The sequence below is a fragment of the Misgurnus anguillicaudatus genome, chromosome 7 (assembly GCF_027580225.2).
Source record: "Misgurnus anguillicaudatus chromosome 7, ASM2758022v2, whole genome shotgun sequence".
Lineage (NCBI taxonomy): Eukaryota > Metazoa > Chordata > Actinopteri > Cypriniformes > Cobitidae > Misgurnus > Misgurnus anguillicaudatus.
The window spans coordinates 13,654,164-13,671,415 of record NC_073343.2 but is presented as its reverse complement, the minus strand read 5'-3'; the positions used below and the strand labels follow the sequence as shown (position 1 = coordinate 13,671,415).

Sequence of the window (17,252 nt, the reverse complement as noted above, 5' to 3'; positions counted from 1 at the left end):
TTTGCTGTAGGGCTGTGACTGCATGCATTCTGTTCTGAATGAGCTTCTGATTGAGTCCCTAGAGACTCAGGCATCAAATCCACTTTGCATTGGCTTACAGTGACTCAGATAAACATTGCGGCACACGGACTTGAGTAAGTTTCACTGGGGCTGCTCTTCGCTGTTCTCACGGCGTGTTTGAATACATCTCCAAAAGCGTCAGCGGACGCAATGTCGAGTGACCGCTCTTGAATGGGAACGTGTTCCCCGAGAGGTGGGAACGAGACATTGCATAAGCCGCCGTGTCATTGCTCAGATCAGCTCTACTGTTTGTTCAATCGAAAGAATCAGAGTATTTTGCTGCCTAATCAGGCTATACAGCAGTGGAAGTCCCACCCCTATATGCCGTCATGGGCAACATTGGCCAGTACACTGGCGTTGTTCAATAAAAGCTTAAGAGAAACCGGAAGAGGGAGGAGTTCCCATAACATCAGCAGACGCTATGTCTCGTTCCCGTCTCTCAGGGAACCAAGGTTACGATAGTAACAGATGTTTTCTGCCACCACATTGCGCGCGCAGCTTGCGGTAATGTAACTGACATTGACTCGCAGAAAAGGTCTATACATGCCTACACACAAAAGGAAGTTTAAAAACGTGCATCTTATAATAGGTGCTATTTAAAACGTTGTGCTGCAACATTACCAAATTATAACCATAATACAACAACGTTTTGTGTTTGCTAGGAATTTACTTCCTGGGATTGGTGATGTAGTAAAGACCTACAGTTGTGTTCAAAATTATTCAACCCCCAATGCTGTTAAGGGTTTTAGGGAATTTAGTGTACATTTGTAATTGTATTCAGAATGAAATCCTACAATGACTTCTTAAAGAACCATATGCAACTAAAATGACATCAATTGGTTTTGTAATATAGTAGTAAATGTTTCTTTTGTGAATTCTTCATTGACACAATTATTCAACCCCTTAAAGAACTACCACTCTGAAGAACAGAGGTTCATTGAAGTGTTTTCAATCAGGTATTGAAAACACCTATGGATGTCAGGGAACAGCAATAAAGCCTAATAAGCACCAATTAGGCAGCTTTAAAATGACTGTGATACTCAACTCCTTCTAAACATTTACTGGTGTGGTTACAAACATGGTGAAGTCAAAAGAATGGTCCAGGAAGACAAGAGAAGAGGTGATTAATCTTCACAGGAAGGGCAATGGCTATAAGAAGATTGCAAAGATGTTAAACATACCAAGAGACACCATAGGAAGCATCATTCGCAAATTCAAGGCAAAGGGCACTGTTGAAATGCTTCCTGGTCGTGGCAGAAAAAAGATGCTAACTGCGACTGCTGTGCGCTATCTGAAGCGTAGAGTGGAAAAAAGTCCCCGTATGACTGCTGAGGAACTGAGAAAAGATCTGTCAGATGTGGGTACTGAAGTTTCTGCTCAGACAATACGGCGCACCCTGCGTACTGAAGGCCTCCATGCCAGAACTCCCAGGCGCACCCCCTTGCTGTCTCCAAAGAATAAGAAGAGTCGACTGCAGTATGCCAAAAGTCATGTGGACAAACCACAGAAGTTTTGGGATAGTGTTCTGTGGAAAATTAGAACTGTTTGGGCACATGGATCAACGCTATGTTTGGAGGAGGAAAAACAAGGCCTATGAAGAAAAGAACACCTTGCCTACTGTGAAGCATGGTGGGGTGTCAATCATGCTTTGGGGCTGTTTTGCTTCTGCAGGTACAGGGAAACTTCAGCGTGTGCAAGGTACCATGAATTCTCTTCAGTACCAGGAGATATTGGATGACAATGTGTTGCAGTCCGTCACAAACCTGAGGCTTGGGAGACGTTGGACCTTTCAACAGGACAATGATCCCAAGCATACCTCCAAATCCACTAGAGCATGGTTGCAGAAAAAAGGCTGGAACATTTTGAAGTGGCCATCGCAGTCACCAGACTTAAATCCGATTGAGAACCTCTGGTGGGACTTAAAGAAAGCAGTTGCAGTGCGCAAGCCTAAGAATGTGACTGAACTGGAGGCTTTTGCCCATGATGAATGGGCGAAGATACCCGTAGATCGCTGCAAGACACTTGTGTCAAGCTATGCTTCACGTTTAAAAGCTGTTTTAACTGTAAAAGGATGTTGTACTGAGTACTAAGATTGAATGTCACTTGGGGGTTGAATAAAACTGAAAATGATGTGAGCACAGAAAAGACATTTGTGGTTATTTCATTATAAATGTTATGTTATATTTGTCTGACCTACACATGCCTCTTTGATGTAATTGTAAGCAGGATGACTGAATGATCAAAATCAATGTCAAACCGGCCAAAACAATCAATTTCAGTTGGGGTTGAATAATTTTGAACACAACTGTACATTCTCATAATTCTTCCGCTTCAGACTTCGCCAGCAAGTTAACTTCTGTTGGCATTGCATTGGGAGCAAATCTTTCCAACATGACAAGTAGTGTCACATTTTTGGCTTATGTCATAAGTATTCAGTATTCAATTATAACATACAGATTAGCTGGCCAATCAGGGACACAACGCTTTTTAAATCTGAGTTTTATACAAAATCAGTGCATTTTAGGAAGAAAGGTAAATCCGGAGCTACAAAATATTTTTTTGAACCATAAACCACAAGACCACATTATACCAAATACACAAAATAACGTTTTAGCAATAAAATAGGTGCACTTTAAAACTTTTTGCATTTAAATATTTAGAATTTTAAGATTTGCAAAATAACATTGTCATGCACAAAGTATGTTCTAAAATATAAAACCAGACACATAATGAGAACAAAATGGTATTTATTTCATTTAAACTGTACAACAGTCGCTGATATTTTGTTTGCATATTGTTGCCTGAAAAGTTTTGGTTGACACTAATAGCAACCACTGTATAATTAATAAACGTTCACACCTTTGTGATTCTATGTTTAAGTTTTCCATATTCAATGGAGAAGTTAACATGACTGCAATGAATAGAAAAACCTCCTCACGTTAAATCGCACAGGCCAAAGGAAACCAGCAATTACTGTGACAGAGCAATGAACAGTGATAAACTAAAGATGTGAGCAAATGACAGTACTGATGGACATATTAAGGGAAGTACTTATGATAATTTCATATGGCCAAACCATGGAGACATTGCACACTTAAGGATGGAAAACTTGAAGATGAAGGGGATTTGATTGTAATATTTTCTGGGGAAAAATCTGAGACATCTTCAAGTTGAAGAAACTGACCCAAATGTACATTAAATACATGTATGCACTCTAAACATGTGGAGCTGAAGTCCAGCCCACAATGGTCATTGAATTTCTATAAAACATAACCTTTCATTTTGTGACATTAAAATCTAAAATAATGAAAACTAAAATGAAATCATATATAAATGTTAAGGTCCTTTTTGAATCCTGCAGCCTGATAATATCCTATTCCTCTTCACTTTCATGGTCTATATCCGAATCCCCATTAGCTTTTGATTCATCATTCATATCTTCATCATCGTCTTCCTCATCTGCATGGTTCTCTTTATCCCCTGTCAATTCCATCGATGCCTCGTCCTCCTCCCAATTCTTAAAGAACAAATCAAAATGAGAACAATTCCATAATCCTAAATTATATATTTTAAACACACATGGCAAATGTGTCTTACATCAGAGTCATCTTCAGGACGTCCTTCATCTCCTGAACCTTCATCCTCATTTGACGACTCTGCAAATATGGCAGATGTTTTTATTACGGATGTAATAATACATTGGGCAATTCTGCTTGCTATGATTCTCAATCAATTATGGTGAAGTGTCTTTACATCCAAAAGCCAGAGGGTGCTTTCATGCAGAAATTCTATAGGCACTGCAGAAGCACCATTACCAAGGCTGCCTTAATGCACGGGCTTACCTGGGCTGAAGCCCAGGGTCCTCCCAAGTTCAGTGGATGAGCTGAAAATGTCATATTGCTTTGTAACTTGTCAGGTTTTCTGTCAATCAATCTAATTGCGTGTTACATGGCTGATAATTGGTCCATGGTAACTTACCGTGAAATAAAATTTCAGATGTAACAGATTTTTCTATTCCGCGTAATGTAATTAAGTGTGCGTGGTCAATTTGGCATTCCTGCATGTTAAACTGAGTGTGACAGAGAAACGGGAAATAATCCACCAACAAATGAAAGAGTAATTTATGAAATTTCATAAGCACTAGTGAGGTGCAGGTCTCTCTTTCGCGCAAGGGCACGCTCTCGCTGTGCTCGTGCAGCTGAGTCTCTGGCATGCAGAAGTCTCTCCAACCGTGCGCAAGAAACTGTGCTGCCAAATAAAGAAAGGAGTTCCCGCACATAATGCTGTTAGTTGTTATAAAGTTTAAGTTTACTCGTGTTTATATCAGTGACGCGTGCGAAGCTGGGGCGATTTAGTTTGAAGCGATGTTAGCTTACAGTACACACATCTTGGTTTAAAAAGACAAGAAAGAGACGCAACGGTAAAGATGCAAGTCTATAAGTAAAGAGCGACAAAACAGACTCCATGATCATCCCCTGATAGCGCCATTCATATTTATAATCTCCTTATCTAAAGATATTATATACAGGTATGTTCCCTGTCTGTTTTGTGCTTATTCATACTTAGTCGTTTTACATGCTTATGTATGCATTAATAAAATGCATACTATATCTTTAATAGCCTACAAAATAAAAAACTAATTAAAAAACAAGATTCTGTCTATGAAGACTTATCTATTGTAATCTTTTGTGCATTTTTACTTTAACACTAACTTTAAAGGAACAGTATGTAGGATTGTGGCCAAAACTGGTATTGCAATCACAAAACTTGTGGCTAAAACTGGTACTGCAATCACACAGCTGGTGGCCAATACACAAAATGACAACATAAACATCAGTTGAGGGCTGCAACTCCCCTTTTTAAATGACAAAATCCTGGCCATACCCCTGTTGTCAGTGTTATAAGTATTTGAAATGAAAATTATTTTCTTAATGTCTACCCAGATAGCAAGGTGTCATTGATTAAATGTTGAAATTCCATCAGAATCATCATTATGGTCAAGTTTGAAATTTCAATGCTAAATAATATTGAATCAATGTTGCTAATGTATTGCCTTCTCAATGTTGAAAATCCAAACATTGAATCAATGATTATAATAAATTTAATTTTCAATGTTGAAAAGCCAAACATTGACTCAATGTTGAATGTTGATTTTGGTCAGCTTAATCTGCACACTTTAACACAAATCAAATTGGGTGAATTTTTGTGTAATTTAGTGTACATATTTACGATCCTATAAAGTCCTGTTCATTTTGTGACCTAAAGACCTTTCCACCAGGACCACCATCAGACAAGTTTTTGCTTTTATACAGCAAGTAAAAATTATCTGGTCAGATCATCTCTAAATATGCGAGTATTCAAGAAGATTTCAAATGTATGATCATTTTGGGGAATCAACAGCTATTTTAAATACGTTTAACAAAAATGACTTAAATGCCTTAGACAGAAATGCCTTAGTTTACCATCGTCAGAAGACTGCCAACAAAGTGTATATTAACAAACAACAATCATAAGTCAAAACTGATATTATTAATAATCACAAATCAATGACATTATAATTTTTATTTTATTTTATTATTTAATTTTATTTTTTGCAGGAATTGGTAAAGTTATGAAATAAATAACCTAACATTACTTTTGTTGCTTTTATCTCTCTTATAGTGTTTGTCTAGCAAATTTGCATATAATTATGTAAAGTGTTATAGAAAAAAATCGTGTGAAATTTAAATTTACTTTAATTTTCATTTATTGCTCAATTAATAATGAATAGCCCAAAGAACACAGTATATAATAAAAATATCCCCCCACTGACTATTAAATGCGCTACACCCAGTCCAGTAGGTGGCGGTAATGACCCTTCAGTTGCCAACCGCCACTCAGTTTAGAAGCGCAGAATAACGTTAAGTTTGGGCGCGAAAGGACAACGACAGTGCCAGGTTTGTTAATGCTTAATTTTTCGTGGGTGTTTTTGTAAATATGTCTTCATTTAATGTTATTGCACAGAACTGTTCATTTATATTATTATGGCTAACCTTATGAAGCCTGTTGTTGTTTTAGGAACAGTAATAATACGAATTGTTTATTTAGCCTACTTAAAAAATAATTGTAGAAAAAGAACATGTCAGACATTGTTAACAGAAAGTAATAGCTATACACACACATAAGGTTCTAATGTATTTTGACATTCCTTATATTTATCTAATTATGCAAGAGTTATCCTTTTATCTTTTTTTAGATATTTTAGCAAGAGGGTTATGTTTGTGTTTAAGCAGACACTGCAAGCAGGCTAAGCATTTATAGCTTGACATAGCTGAAGTCAATACCTCACCAAAATCACAACCAATGTTTGGCTCAAAACTTGCCTAATGGGAGTGTTTTCCCTTTTATTATTTCTCTTTTTGTATAGGCCCATCAGAGTGATTTCCTGAGTTCTCTCACACATGGTAAGAGTGAATTTCTGCCAGTTGATACATGATGTGACAGGTGTTGTTAATTATTACTTAGTTTATCTTTGTATTTTTTATTAAAGGTCAGCGAATGGATTATCCAGTCGCAGTACATAATGAAAGGTAAATGGCAAGTAATTAAGTAATGTACAAAATGTATAAACTGTATTTGCTAGCAACTAATCTCTATCACATTACCTCTATCACTCTTTCTAAAAGACTTGCCGAAGGTAGAAGAAGCTGAGTGAATCTTCAGAGTGATTCTTCAGAGAGAAGATGTTATGGTAATGTAAATCTTAAGTTTTTATGTTGTAGGTATATATTATATATAACAGCACGTCATTTTAACCGTTTTATGTTTAAAAGGGGTTTTGCACCTTAATGGTGCTTTTCCATTGCATGGTACTCCAGGGTCAGGTCGAGTCAGCTCACTTCACTTTGGCTTTGTTAGATTTTCCATCGAGTTTAGTAACACTTCAGATTGGGAGGGATTATGCATGTTGTTATATTTGCGCTGCCTACTGCTGTGACATCACACAAGTGAAAGCAGTGTTGGAATGCTATACGTTCCCATACATTAATTCATTTCTCAGTCCGCCACAAAATCAATGTTTGCACATCGTGTTTATAAGGCTGGACAATATGGTGAAAAAGTGTTTATTGCCGGAATACTTCTAAATTTCGGTTGATACGGTATAAATCCGATATCGGTATGAATGTTAAAAAAGCCTTGGGATAAACTGCAAAGAATGCCCAAAACGAATGTCTGTACATACAAACTTCTAAACAAATGAATTTACCAAGTCTATGAAGCCTCCTCCTATAAAACTATATAATATTTACTAAAATAAAAAATGGTATAAATAAATTGATGTTCATTTTTTATTTGTATTTAGCCTTCACACAAAGATAAATGTAAACTCACTGTCAAATAATTAGACTTTAGGGCTCAACTTTAAAATTAATAAGGTTCAGTCAGTGATAAATGCTGTAATGCAGGGCTCTTAAACTAATGAATCTTTTTAATAACAAATTCTTAAGTCACAGTATTAACTTTCATAGTGCCATAATTTTGATCAATTTACTATTATAGTAATATGTGGAAAAATGTAAGTGTAAGTGACCCTAAAACTTTTGAATGGTAGTAGGCCATTTAATGATACATACGATAGTTGGACAGAAACATTTATATCAAAGCTCTATTTGTATTTGCATAGCAAGCTACATAATCATATATTGGATACTACAGATGTGGCCTTTAAAAATGCGCGTTTCTGAGAGCAGAATGCCGCGAGCACTTCCGAAATTCTGCGAGATCCCGCAGAAGGGGGGTTCGGTGAGGGACGCAGGAAATACAAAAACCTGTAGATGGCAGTCGTGTTTCATGTAGGCCATACTGACGACAATTTGTGTGCTTGACTTCATGCTGAGCGTATACTGTATGATATTGAAGTAACATGACACGGATTTTCTGTCTAAATTTTACATTTAGTTCTTTTTTTGCATCTGAACGTTTTAATAGCTTTGTGTTGCGCTTTTCTGCATTACTGAACAGTAGGAATATAAGTAGAAATATAAGAAAATATAAGTTAAGCGCGTTGTGTGTATTAATTATAAGCTTTTGGGAAATTGCACCAAAACTAAACGTGCACAAAAACATAAACAAGTAATTTAAATAAGCGACAAATCTTTTTTTATGAGCTCAAAATTTTGAATATAATGTGCTATTGCAAAAAAATAGGAGGAGAATATTCATCTTTAAAGTTGAAGAAACAAAAAGTAATGTAATGATAAGCATTCGTCATATATATATATATATATATATATATATATATATATATATATATATATATATTAGGGATGTGCCCAAAGCTAAATACGTTATTCGGAAGGGCACGGATAATGGCTTTAAAACGAATAACGAATTCATCCGAATAACAGAAAAAATATTTGGCCAGACATAATCAAGTGTTTACTGGAACAGCTAAATTATAAAGCCCTTAAAGCACATATAATATGTGTGTGAAGTGAATGAGTGTAATCTATAAAATTCCATTATTTGGAAACGCGAGATGTTTTGGAATTAGTTTTAAAACGCTGCTAATATCAAACTTCTTTTAATCCAACTGTAAAAAATTACACTTAATTTTTTATATTTTATTTAATTACACAAGACCAGAAAACCTTGATAAAATGCTGCACTCTGATAATAAAATATTCGTTAATAACTCTGTCTCGGTGACTTCGGTCACAGATGATCTTTTAATTAGTTCAAGTTAAAGCCAGCTTCATTGTCAATCTAGGTGAATATAAAATAAACAAGTAAATAGATAAAAATATGAAAATGTAACATTTTAAAAGCAAAATTTATACTGAAGATTATTATGACATGACTTGCAATTAACATAAAAATAAAGTTAGTAAATAACAACTGAAACATTTGAATTACATCTTTATAATTACCTTATTGTTTAAAATCATTTTGCTTGTTTTGAACTAAGTCAAATCTGACTTTTAAATAATAGAGCATACTGTTATTTAAAATATTAAAAGAATATCTGATTATTTATTATTTTAGATAAAGATTAATGAGAAAGTTTTTTTAAACAATTCGTTCTGTTCGCGCAAACGCTGTAGGCTATGGACATATTTAATAATGAGCTTAGCAAGTTTTTTGTAATGCTTAATATGCTTTCGTAAATTCTTGCCAAAACAGATGTTTTTTTAACTATTCTGTCAGTCAGGTACTTGCGTGTCTGTGCGTTGCATTTCGGATCTGTCAGTCAGCGCGAATCTTGTTGATCTTAATAACTTTTTAACATAAATCAGTCCCGAACTTTATCTCTCTTAACTCTTTAAACATCAAGCAAGTCCTGCATTTTATTTTCAAATTCCTGCATGTTTTTAAACCGAAACCAAGATGTCAGACATGACACGCATCTTAGTATTAATCATTTCACTCTCAGAAAACGTATTAGATGTTTAATTAATCGAGTATTTGAAAACATAATTTAGACAGAATGGGTCACATATGTAACACACATATGTATAAGACACAATAAACGCTTAAAGCGCTCTCAAGTTCAACGCAGATAGGCACAAGCTGTACGAGGCTTTGAAAATGAGAAGTTTGTTTTCCATGCCTATTATTAATGAGAATCAAGTTATTTGTCTTTTTGATAAAAAATGTGTATTATTTTTAATAAATATTTACAGTTATTTAAGTTATAATTATAATAAAAGCAAAAATGCATTTAAAATTGTAAAACATATTTAATGCTAACTTTACTTACAAATTCAGAAAATATTTTTTACAGTGTATAAATAAAACGACATGAAGGAAGTTAATTCCAAAATGTAATTAATTGCACATTGTTTAGCTGCTAGTTTTAGCAGCTACCAGTGACACAGACTAGAGTCAAGAAATTAAAAACCACCCACCCCCAGGTCTGCCAATTCTTTGACAACCCCCAACGCTAATCAATCACCTCTCAGGGAACCGTTTTTTCAAGTTTTCACCAGCGTGTGGCGTTTCAATTCCTACCCTTGCAGTTCCTTTGTTTAAATTCAAATCTAGGCCTACTACATACCCTGTAAGTTATTTTAAATGAATGTTTATAACTTTTAAAATTAAGTGGATATCGGGTAACGTAATTTGACATATGTTGATATAACCTGGGCCAGGGAGCTACACTGCGACCAAAATGGTCGCATATGCGACCTTTTGAACTGCCGTTGCGACCCTAATTTTTAATGGGTCGCAAATGTGCTACCTAATGTTTTAGACAATATGCTATGATTTACTATAAGCATTTATTAAAACAGAAATGTGGATTTTAAGAATACGTTTTATAACGTGCTCTGAGCCATCAACACGTTGGCTTCATTTTGCGTGAAAGCACATCGTGTCTCTCCCTATCAGTGTGCGTTTGCGTCCTCAGCTGTTTCTCAATGAATTAGGTGCGACGCGACGCAAGCGCAGTGTCTTCCATGTTACTGAACTTGAGCAGAGGTCTTTCTTCACTGAGGACGCGGGACCCGTATGGTTCCGGGTTTATATTTTAAATGGTCTGTCGGGTCCGGTTAGGTCCTAGTTTAATTACTTTGGGTCCCAAGTCTGATTAATGTTGTGTTTATAACCCGAGTTGATCGGAAAACGGCCATGAGCGCTACCGCGCTAAAGCTCGAGTGCAGTTTTAGCGTGCCTCCGGTTTCTATGGCGATGGTTCTTGTTACGACCACGCGCAGCATTTTTCTTTCTCACATTTTTGTAATAATCTTATTATTAATAAACCATATCTTTTCTAAAACCATATCCATATTAAGTTTAGACAGAGATTGTAGCAAAAAGCAATGCTAATGTCAAGCCAATTGCACTGAACGAGCAAAGCAATGTAAAGTCTGTCACCGGGACAGCAAGTAGACTTTTAAATTTGAAATAATGAGTGGATTGAGCTTTTTAAATCGGCAAGAGAGAAATAGAAAGATAGAGCAGAAGCAGTAAAAGTGCCTATCTAATAGAAATTATTACCATTATAACATCAGTCATAACATCAGTCACATTTATAATATATAGACCTGCACTGTCTATTAATATACTATACATAGTATTGTATTATATTGAGTTTGATAAAAGTGGTCTAATTGCTTCATATATCAGTGCAAAAACAGTAAGTGTTTTCGTGGTGCTTTGACAAACAGTGTCAGCTTTGTTAATGGCAAAGAAAGTTTGGGGTGGTTAGATTGATGAAAAATAATGTGAAATTAATATTAATTTTCAATAAATCAAAGTATTGTGTTGTGTCACACATTATTAGTTCTTCGTCACATGTATAGTAGACCATTATTTGTCAGTGAGTAATAATTGCCATTTTTTACCGGCTACCACCACCAAGTAAATTTTAGATCTGTGGGAAACACTGCAACGTTTAAGAAAACAAGGCGGCATGTGCAAAAGATGGCAAGTAAAATAAAAAGCATATCTGTATGCAATACAGTTTCTTTATTGTTCATTATTATCCAGAGCGCCTTAATATAACTTGAAAAAAATATGTGCGACCAAATCATATTTTGCGCCAGTAACTGAAAAAGTTGGTAGCGCAAGTGCCACCAGTGGAAAAGGTTAGTGTAGTTCCCTGACCTGGGCTCTCAAGTCCCACGCATTCGCCATCATGAGACACGAGCATTTCTGTGAGTTCACGGTCACACGCCAAACCGTGTAAGCTATTTCTCACGCTGAGAAGTAAAATAGAACTTTTCCTGCTATACAATTAATAAAGGAGGTGCTGGTATACACAGAGCATTTCTGTCGAGTTTAGCAGTACGGTTTTTAGGTGTGGTCAACTTTACGCAGCGCCGCAAGAGCCAACAAGCAGATAACATCAGAGTACCGTGAGAAATAAGGCGGAGGAGGTTGGTTTCAATCGCTCTCGCGGTACTCTGATGTCATCCACTCATGTTTGAGTCTGTATCAGATGAAAATACAGATTTTGAGGAACAACTTATTGTTTGGAGAATGGACGTTTCTTAATGGTAAGTTTGTTTTTTCAGTATGGACCAAAACGCCAAATGCATAAAATAAAAATTTAGTAATATTGTAATGTCTTGGCATGATATGTTTTCAAAAATGTTTAAAAATAAACAAATCAGTTGTGCGAAACTACACGGAAATATACTTTTTAATGAAACATATTCAGTGGTTTCAGTGCCTCATGGTGGGGTTGAACCGCTGGTTCAGTTTACCCCATCTGGTTCACTTTGCCCCACAGCCACCATTTTGGGAAATCTTTAGCTAAATCATTCACATGGTTTTATACATTAGCCTATCACCAATATTTATGGTATAAATATTTAGACATGGATAAATCTACTTTGACATAACCATTATACCTGGTATGTATAAATTTTTCTTTGATGGGATAAAAACTATTTTTTTGTAAAAAAACATACTTTAATTATAACTCTTTAATTTGTCCTTCTCTTTAACATAGCCAAATAGAAATTAAGGTTGCTATACCTGTATTGGTCACACGGCTACAAATCTGTATGGTTGCCTAGATAAAGGGGGTGGGCCAACTTACCCACTGGCTTATTTTGCCCCACTCTCCCCTACTTGGTATTGAGAAACGGCCATTGTTTACAGAAGTCGGAGCGCGAGCTACAAACTACAGAGCGAGTGCGCGGGTGCACAATGGTGAAAGAGCAACACACGATGTAAATAACTAAACCAGTGCTCGCAGTACCGACACTTTATATTTTAGCGTACTGGGTTCCTTCACTTTCTTTTGCGTGCCACCACTTCTCATGTTGCTGGTACTCTGCTGTAAAGAGTCAAAGGGCGTTTCTATGTGGCGCTGCGCAGACCGCGAGAGCAAGTCGAAATGTTACAAATGGTCCGACTTTACCTTTGCTCTCGCGGTACTCTGATGTCAAACGCCGACCAGTCAGCGCCGCATATGCAACCAAAATATGTGGGGCTTTAACTTAAAACTTTGTTTTTTTAATTTATAAATTAGATTATATATCAATAAGTTTTGAAAACTGTTGAATGCGAATGTCTGAGATAAGATATCTGGAAGGAGACGCGGCGTGTTTGTCTATATAGCCACATGTTATTAAATTTATTATTTTACTCACACATTTCACAAAGTACAAATTGTAGGTGTAAATATTCATAAACTCAACACTTCAGAGGTGTTTTCCGTCCGTAAAAGGCGCAGTTTCTCTGTTCGCTAATTTATTAGATGCAGTATAGCCTACATATAGTCAATTTTAAATAAAAATGTCTGTTCTATTTGTAGTCATTTATTTTGGTTTGACCAACTAAAAAATACATAAGTGACATTAAGAGATTTTATAAAGTTATTTTAATCCATTATTTTAATGATATTTACCAAGCCACTGGATATTTTTACAGATATGAATTACGGCTGAAAGGATTTAAAAAAAATCACAACACTGCCTATATGCGCAAAAAAGGTATTATTAAAGGTATAACTATAAAAATGTAAAACTAAATAAAGATATCATATGCCAACTGTACAGTATGTAAGCATAGACCTATGTTTTCTTGTTCGCTCTGCGTGGGTTTAAACACTGTTTTTCTAAAGAATCATTTTTAAACTTTATTGGTGGTGGCTGAGAAGAATTCCTCTTTCCATATGTAAAGCATTTTAGCGCAATATACATGTGTCATATTATTGTTCTCAATATATAAGAATACTAATATATTTTTACAACACTTTTAGCTGTAAAACATGTATTTATTATACCACATTAATCTCTTTAAAATATTGATACTTTTAGAAAAATTGACAATTATAAATAATATGAACAAACAATGAAACGGTGTCAAAATTCGACAACACAAATAATTAAGATATTCATTGTAAATAGAGTTACGTGTATTAGGCTCACACTAAATTCTCCGTTGCATTAGTATAAATGCATTGTACATACAGTCATCGTTGTATGCGCTGTTATGCTGGCAAGAAGGGGTTGACGTCACTTTGCTGTTTTAATAGCAATGTTAAATATACGGCAATGCCCTTATTAACTTCTGGAAACAACCGCAATGACAAGTTTTTTATGCGCCACCTGGTGGATTTTCTTGGAAGCGAAAAACATTAAGGGAAAAGGCAAAGTAGCCCCCCCCCGAAAACACTTGCAGAATTCTGCGAGACTCCACGAGACGATTTGGCGAATGCTGCGGGAGAAAACGCGCATTTTTAAAGGCCACATCTGTAGCATACTACTTCATATTCATATACTCATAACGAGAACAATAGCTGCCTACATACTTTTATCTATTGCATGTTTATTTCCCCCTTTTTAACACGTGAACCTGAATTTTCTCATTCGTAGTTCAGTTTGTGTTGAATTACATTTCCGGTTTTCCCCTTCTATATGGCGTCACCATTGGAAGCTGTGACTTGAGGCGAACTAACCCCGCACCTCCTTCTCATATTCTGAGACTTCCGGCGACACGAGCGAAAGTAACCGTTGGCGACTGTTTGGGCGTGTCCAGCGTAGCAAGAAAGTCAAGAAAAGTTAAACCCCATGCCAATGTTGAGAGAATTCCGGGAGCGACCACCAATGAGAACGAAGCAGTGGAGCCCACATCATCCGTCTCTCATCAGCTACTGGAGTGGATGGTACTCATTTGTTTATGATTACCAGATTTAAACATGCCCCATTGAAAGAGACGGGCGACACACAGCGACAACGTCGCTGGCCGTCCGAACGTGGGAAGTGACATGTGAACGGCCACGGGATGCAGTTATGTATATCGAAAGATCGGAATTGTGTTTAGAAGCCATATCATTGAAAAAAAATTATATCGCGTCATATCGATATTGATTTACCCCTCATTCAGACAGACAGCGACGCCATCGCTGCGTGTCGCCCGTCTCCCCCAACGAGGCGCGTCCAAATCCGGCCACCACAAACAAATGAGCACCATCCACTCCAGCAACTGCCGAGAGAAGGACGACGCGAACGCCACCGCTTCACTCTCACCGGTAGTCGCTCTTGAAACTCACCCAACACCTGCATAAAGCTAAACTTTTATCAACCCTCTCTCGTCGGTGGAGACGCCCATATGGTCGCTTTCGCTCGTGCCACCGGAAGTCGCCAGGTTTCCATTGAAATTAATGAGATTGCGTCCCTGTGCTACTGCTGGTAATGGGGCGTTATTGTCCAGCCCTATGTCACTACCTCTGTCTTGCATGATAGTTTTTGTACAAACACTTGTGGCAGTTGACACGATCTGCTGAGCCTGATTTAAGTTGCAGCAGTGCCGTGAATGCAGGTGGAATGACAAAATCCATCCCACACAATTTGTCATTTTATTTTATGGTAACGGTATATATGTTTAAGCTTTATGTTTATATTGTTTTTGGAATATACAAATTTGCCACTCACCAATCAGCCCTAAACCAAATGCTCACAGTTTTTCAAATGTATTAAGTTCAAGTTAGTGTTAACGTGAAAATGCACTAAAGATAACAAAAGATTAAGGCTTGATAGACAGAATCTTGTTTTTAAACCAGCCATTTATTTTCTAGGCTATTGAAGTATAGTATGCATTGTATTTTATATTTATGCAATACATTACATAAAAAATAGGCATACAAACAAGTATGAATATGCACAAACCAGACAGGGAAAATACCTGTATATCAGATCTTTAAATATGGAGATTATAAATATGAAGGTGCTATGAGGTAATGATCATGGAGTCTGTTTCAAAGTGGTCTTGTCGCTTTTTACTTTCTTTGACTTGCACCTTAACTGTTCAGTCTCCTTTCTTGTCATTCTGATAAAAGTTGTTGTCCTGTGAGCAAATGGCACGTCAAACTACATCGCTCCAGCGGCGTCCGCTGCTCAACATACACTACAATGTTTCCTAAGTGAAAATGTTATTTGCACTTTGTGCAGAATAGTAGATCGGATTAACTCTTTAACATTAACTCATTTATGTGACCAAATGAATCTGATCAGAGAAGTGGCCAGGTGTAAAAGGGACATTTAATGACTGCTGTAATGTAAAAAAATGTTTTAAATAATGTAAACTAAATATATTAAAAAGGACATTTAGAAAATTTTAATTGTGCAATCATGGTGAGAAAATTGGCAAAATAATTAGAAAAATATATTTTTAAAATTGTCAGATTCAGACAAGAATTTTACTTTTGGTGCATCTCCAATGCTTTGTATATCTTTAATAGCCTACAAAAAAATAACTGATTCAAAAACAAGATTCTGGCCATCAAGACCCATCTTCTATTTATTTTCTGCATTTTCCCTTTAACACCAACTTCAACCTACATTTTTAAAACTGTGGTGAGCATTTAGTTAAAATCCAATTAGTGAGCGGCAAATTTGTATACTCCAAAAACAATACAAAAAAAGCTGAAACACACATACTGTGATATATCTCATTTTGAACCACACTCTTCAATACACAATACTATGTTGTCTAGCACATTTTTTTTTTCATGTAGCCACAAGTATGCAGTTCTAACTTCCTGCTTGTTTTTAATTCTTTAGATGTCTCACAAGAACCAATGAAATCTGGGAGACCTCAGAGTATGTCCTTGCTGTGACTGTGCAAAAACAGCTATGTTATGCCCGTGAACGGATTGGTGTTTAAAAGGCCCTGCGTTCAACAGTGTCTCTGTTTAATGTGAAGAAAATCCATCACATTTGCATCAGAGGAGGAGCTTCAGTTACTGAATAGTCCTAAACAATGAACTGTGGTAATGTTTCAATTTCTAAATGTTTCAAGAAGTACAGTTGTGTTTGTCTTTGAGTTTTGTATGGTACCTGTATGTGGTCATTAAAAATTGAATTAAAATTGAATTGCTTTTCCAAATTCATTTTGCTGATGTATGTTTATGATATTGCCTCAATTTTCCAGAGTCCTCTAGTGGCAATAATATTTATAATTTTAATTTGTACTTTTGTATTTTATGGCAAAAAAATTGACTCAAACAATTGTATTTTACGATATACGTTTAAATTTGCTTGTGGTATTTAATTTCTTGAGCATGATGTATCCTGTTTAAACTGTGTGGGTGTATTGCAAGTTAGTGACTTTTTGGTTTAAACTAAAGTATGTTAATTGTAGCCCTACATGGTCTCTGATTTAAAAACTAGTCAAAACAGACTTGATTTAGTAACATTGAATCCTGCAGTAGATAAAGCTTGTTTTTTTATATTGCTTCAATGTAGAGGCCTGCACTC

At 36.1% G+C, this 17,252-nt stretch overlaps 1 protein-coding gene and 1 long non-coding RNA gene across 2 annotated transcripts in view; one reads left to right on the top strand and one right to left on the bottom strand.

The window, feature by feature from the left end:
- Positions 1 to 2,790: 2,790 nt before the first annotated feature.
- wdr43 (WD repeat domain 43) overlaps positions 2,791 to 17,252 on the bottom strand; it is an 86,237-nt gene continuing 71,775 nt past the window's right edge. The window contains exons 17-18 of the mRNA XM_073869448.1: positions 3,658 to 3,716; positions 2,791 to 3,577 (exon numbers count right to left, since the gene is read on the bottom strand). Coding sequence (XP_073725549.1) covers positions 3,434 to 3,577; positions 3,658 to 3,716 — 203 coding nt within the window. The 3' untranslated portion in view covers positions 2,791 to 3,433. The remainder of the gene's footprint in view (positions 3,578 to 3,657; positions 3,717 to 17,252) is intronic.
- On the top strand, positions 6,376 to 17,041 carry LOC129417001 (uncharacterized). Its single transcript, XR_008635652.2, has 4 exons — positions 6,376 to 6,503; positions 6,590 to 6,629; positions 6,726 to 6,790; positions 16,557 to 17,041. It is a non-coding gene; the product is annotated as an uncharacterized lncRNA (long non-coding RNA).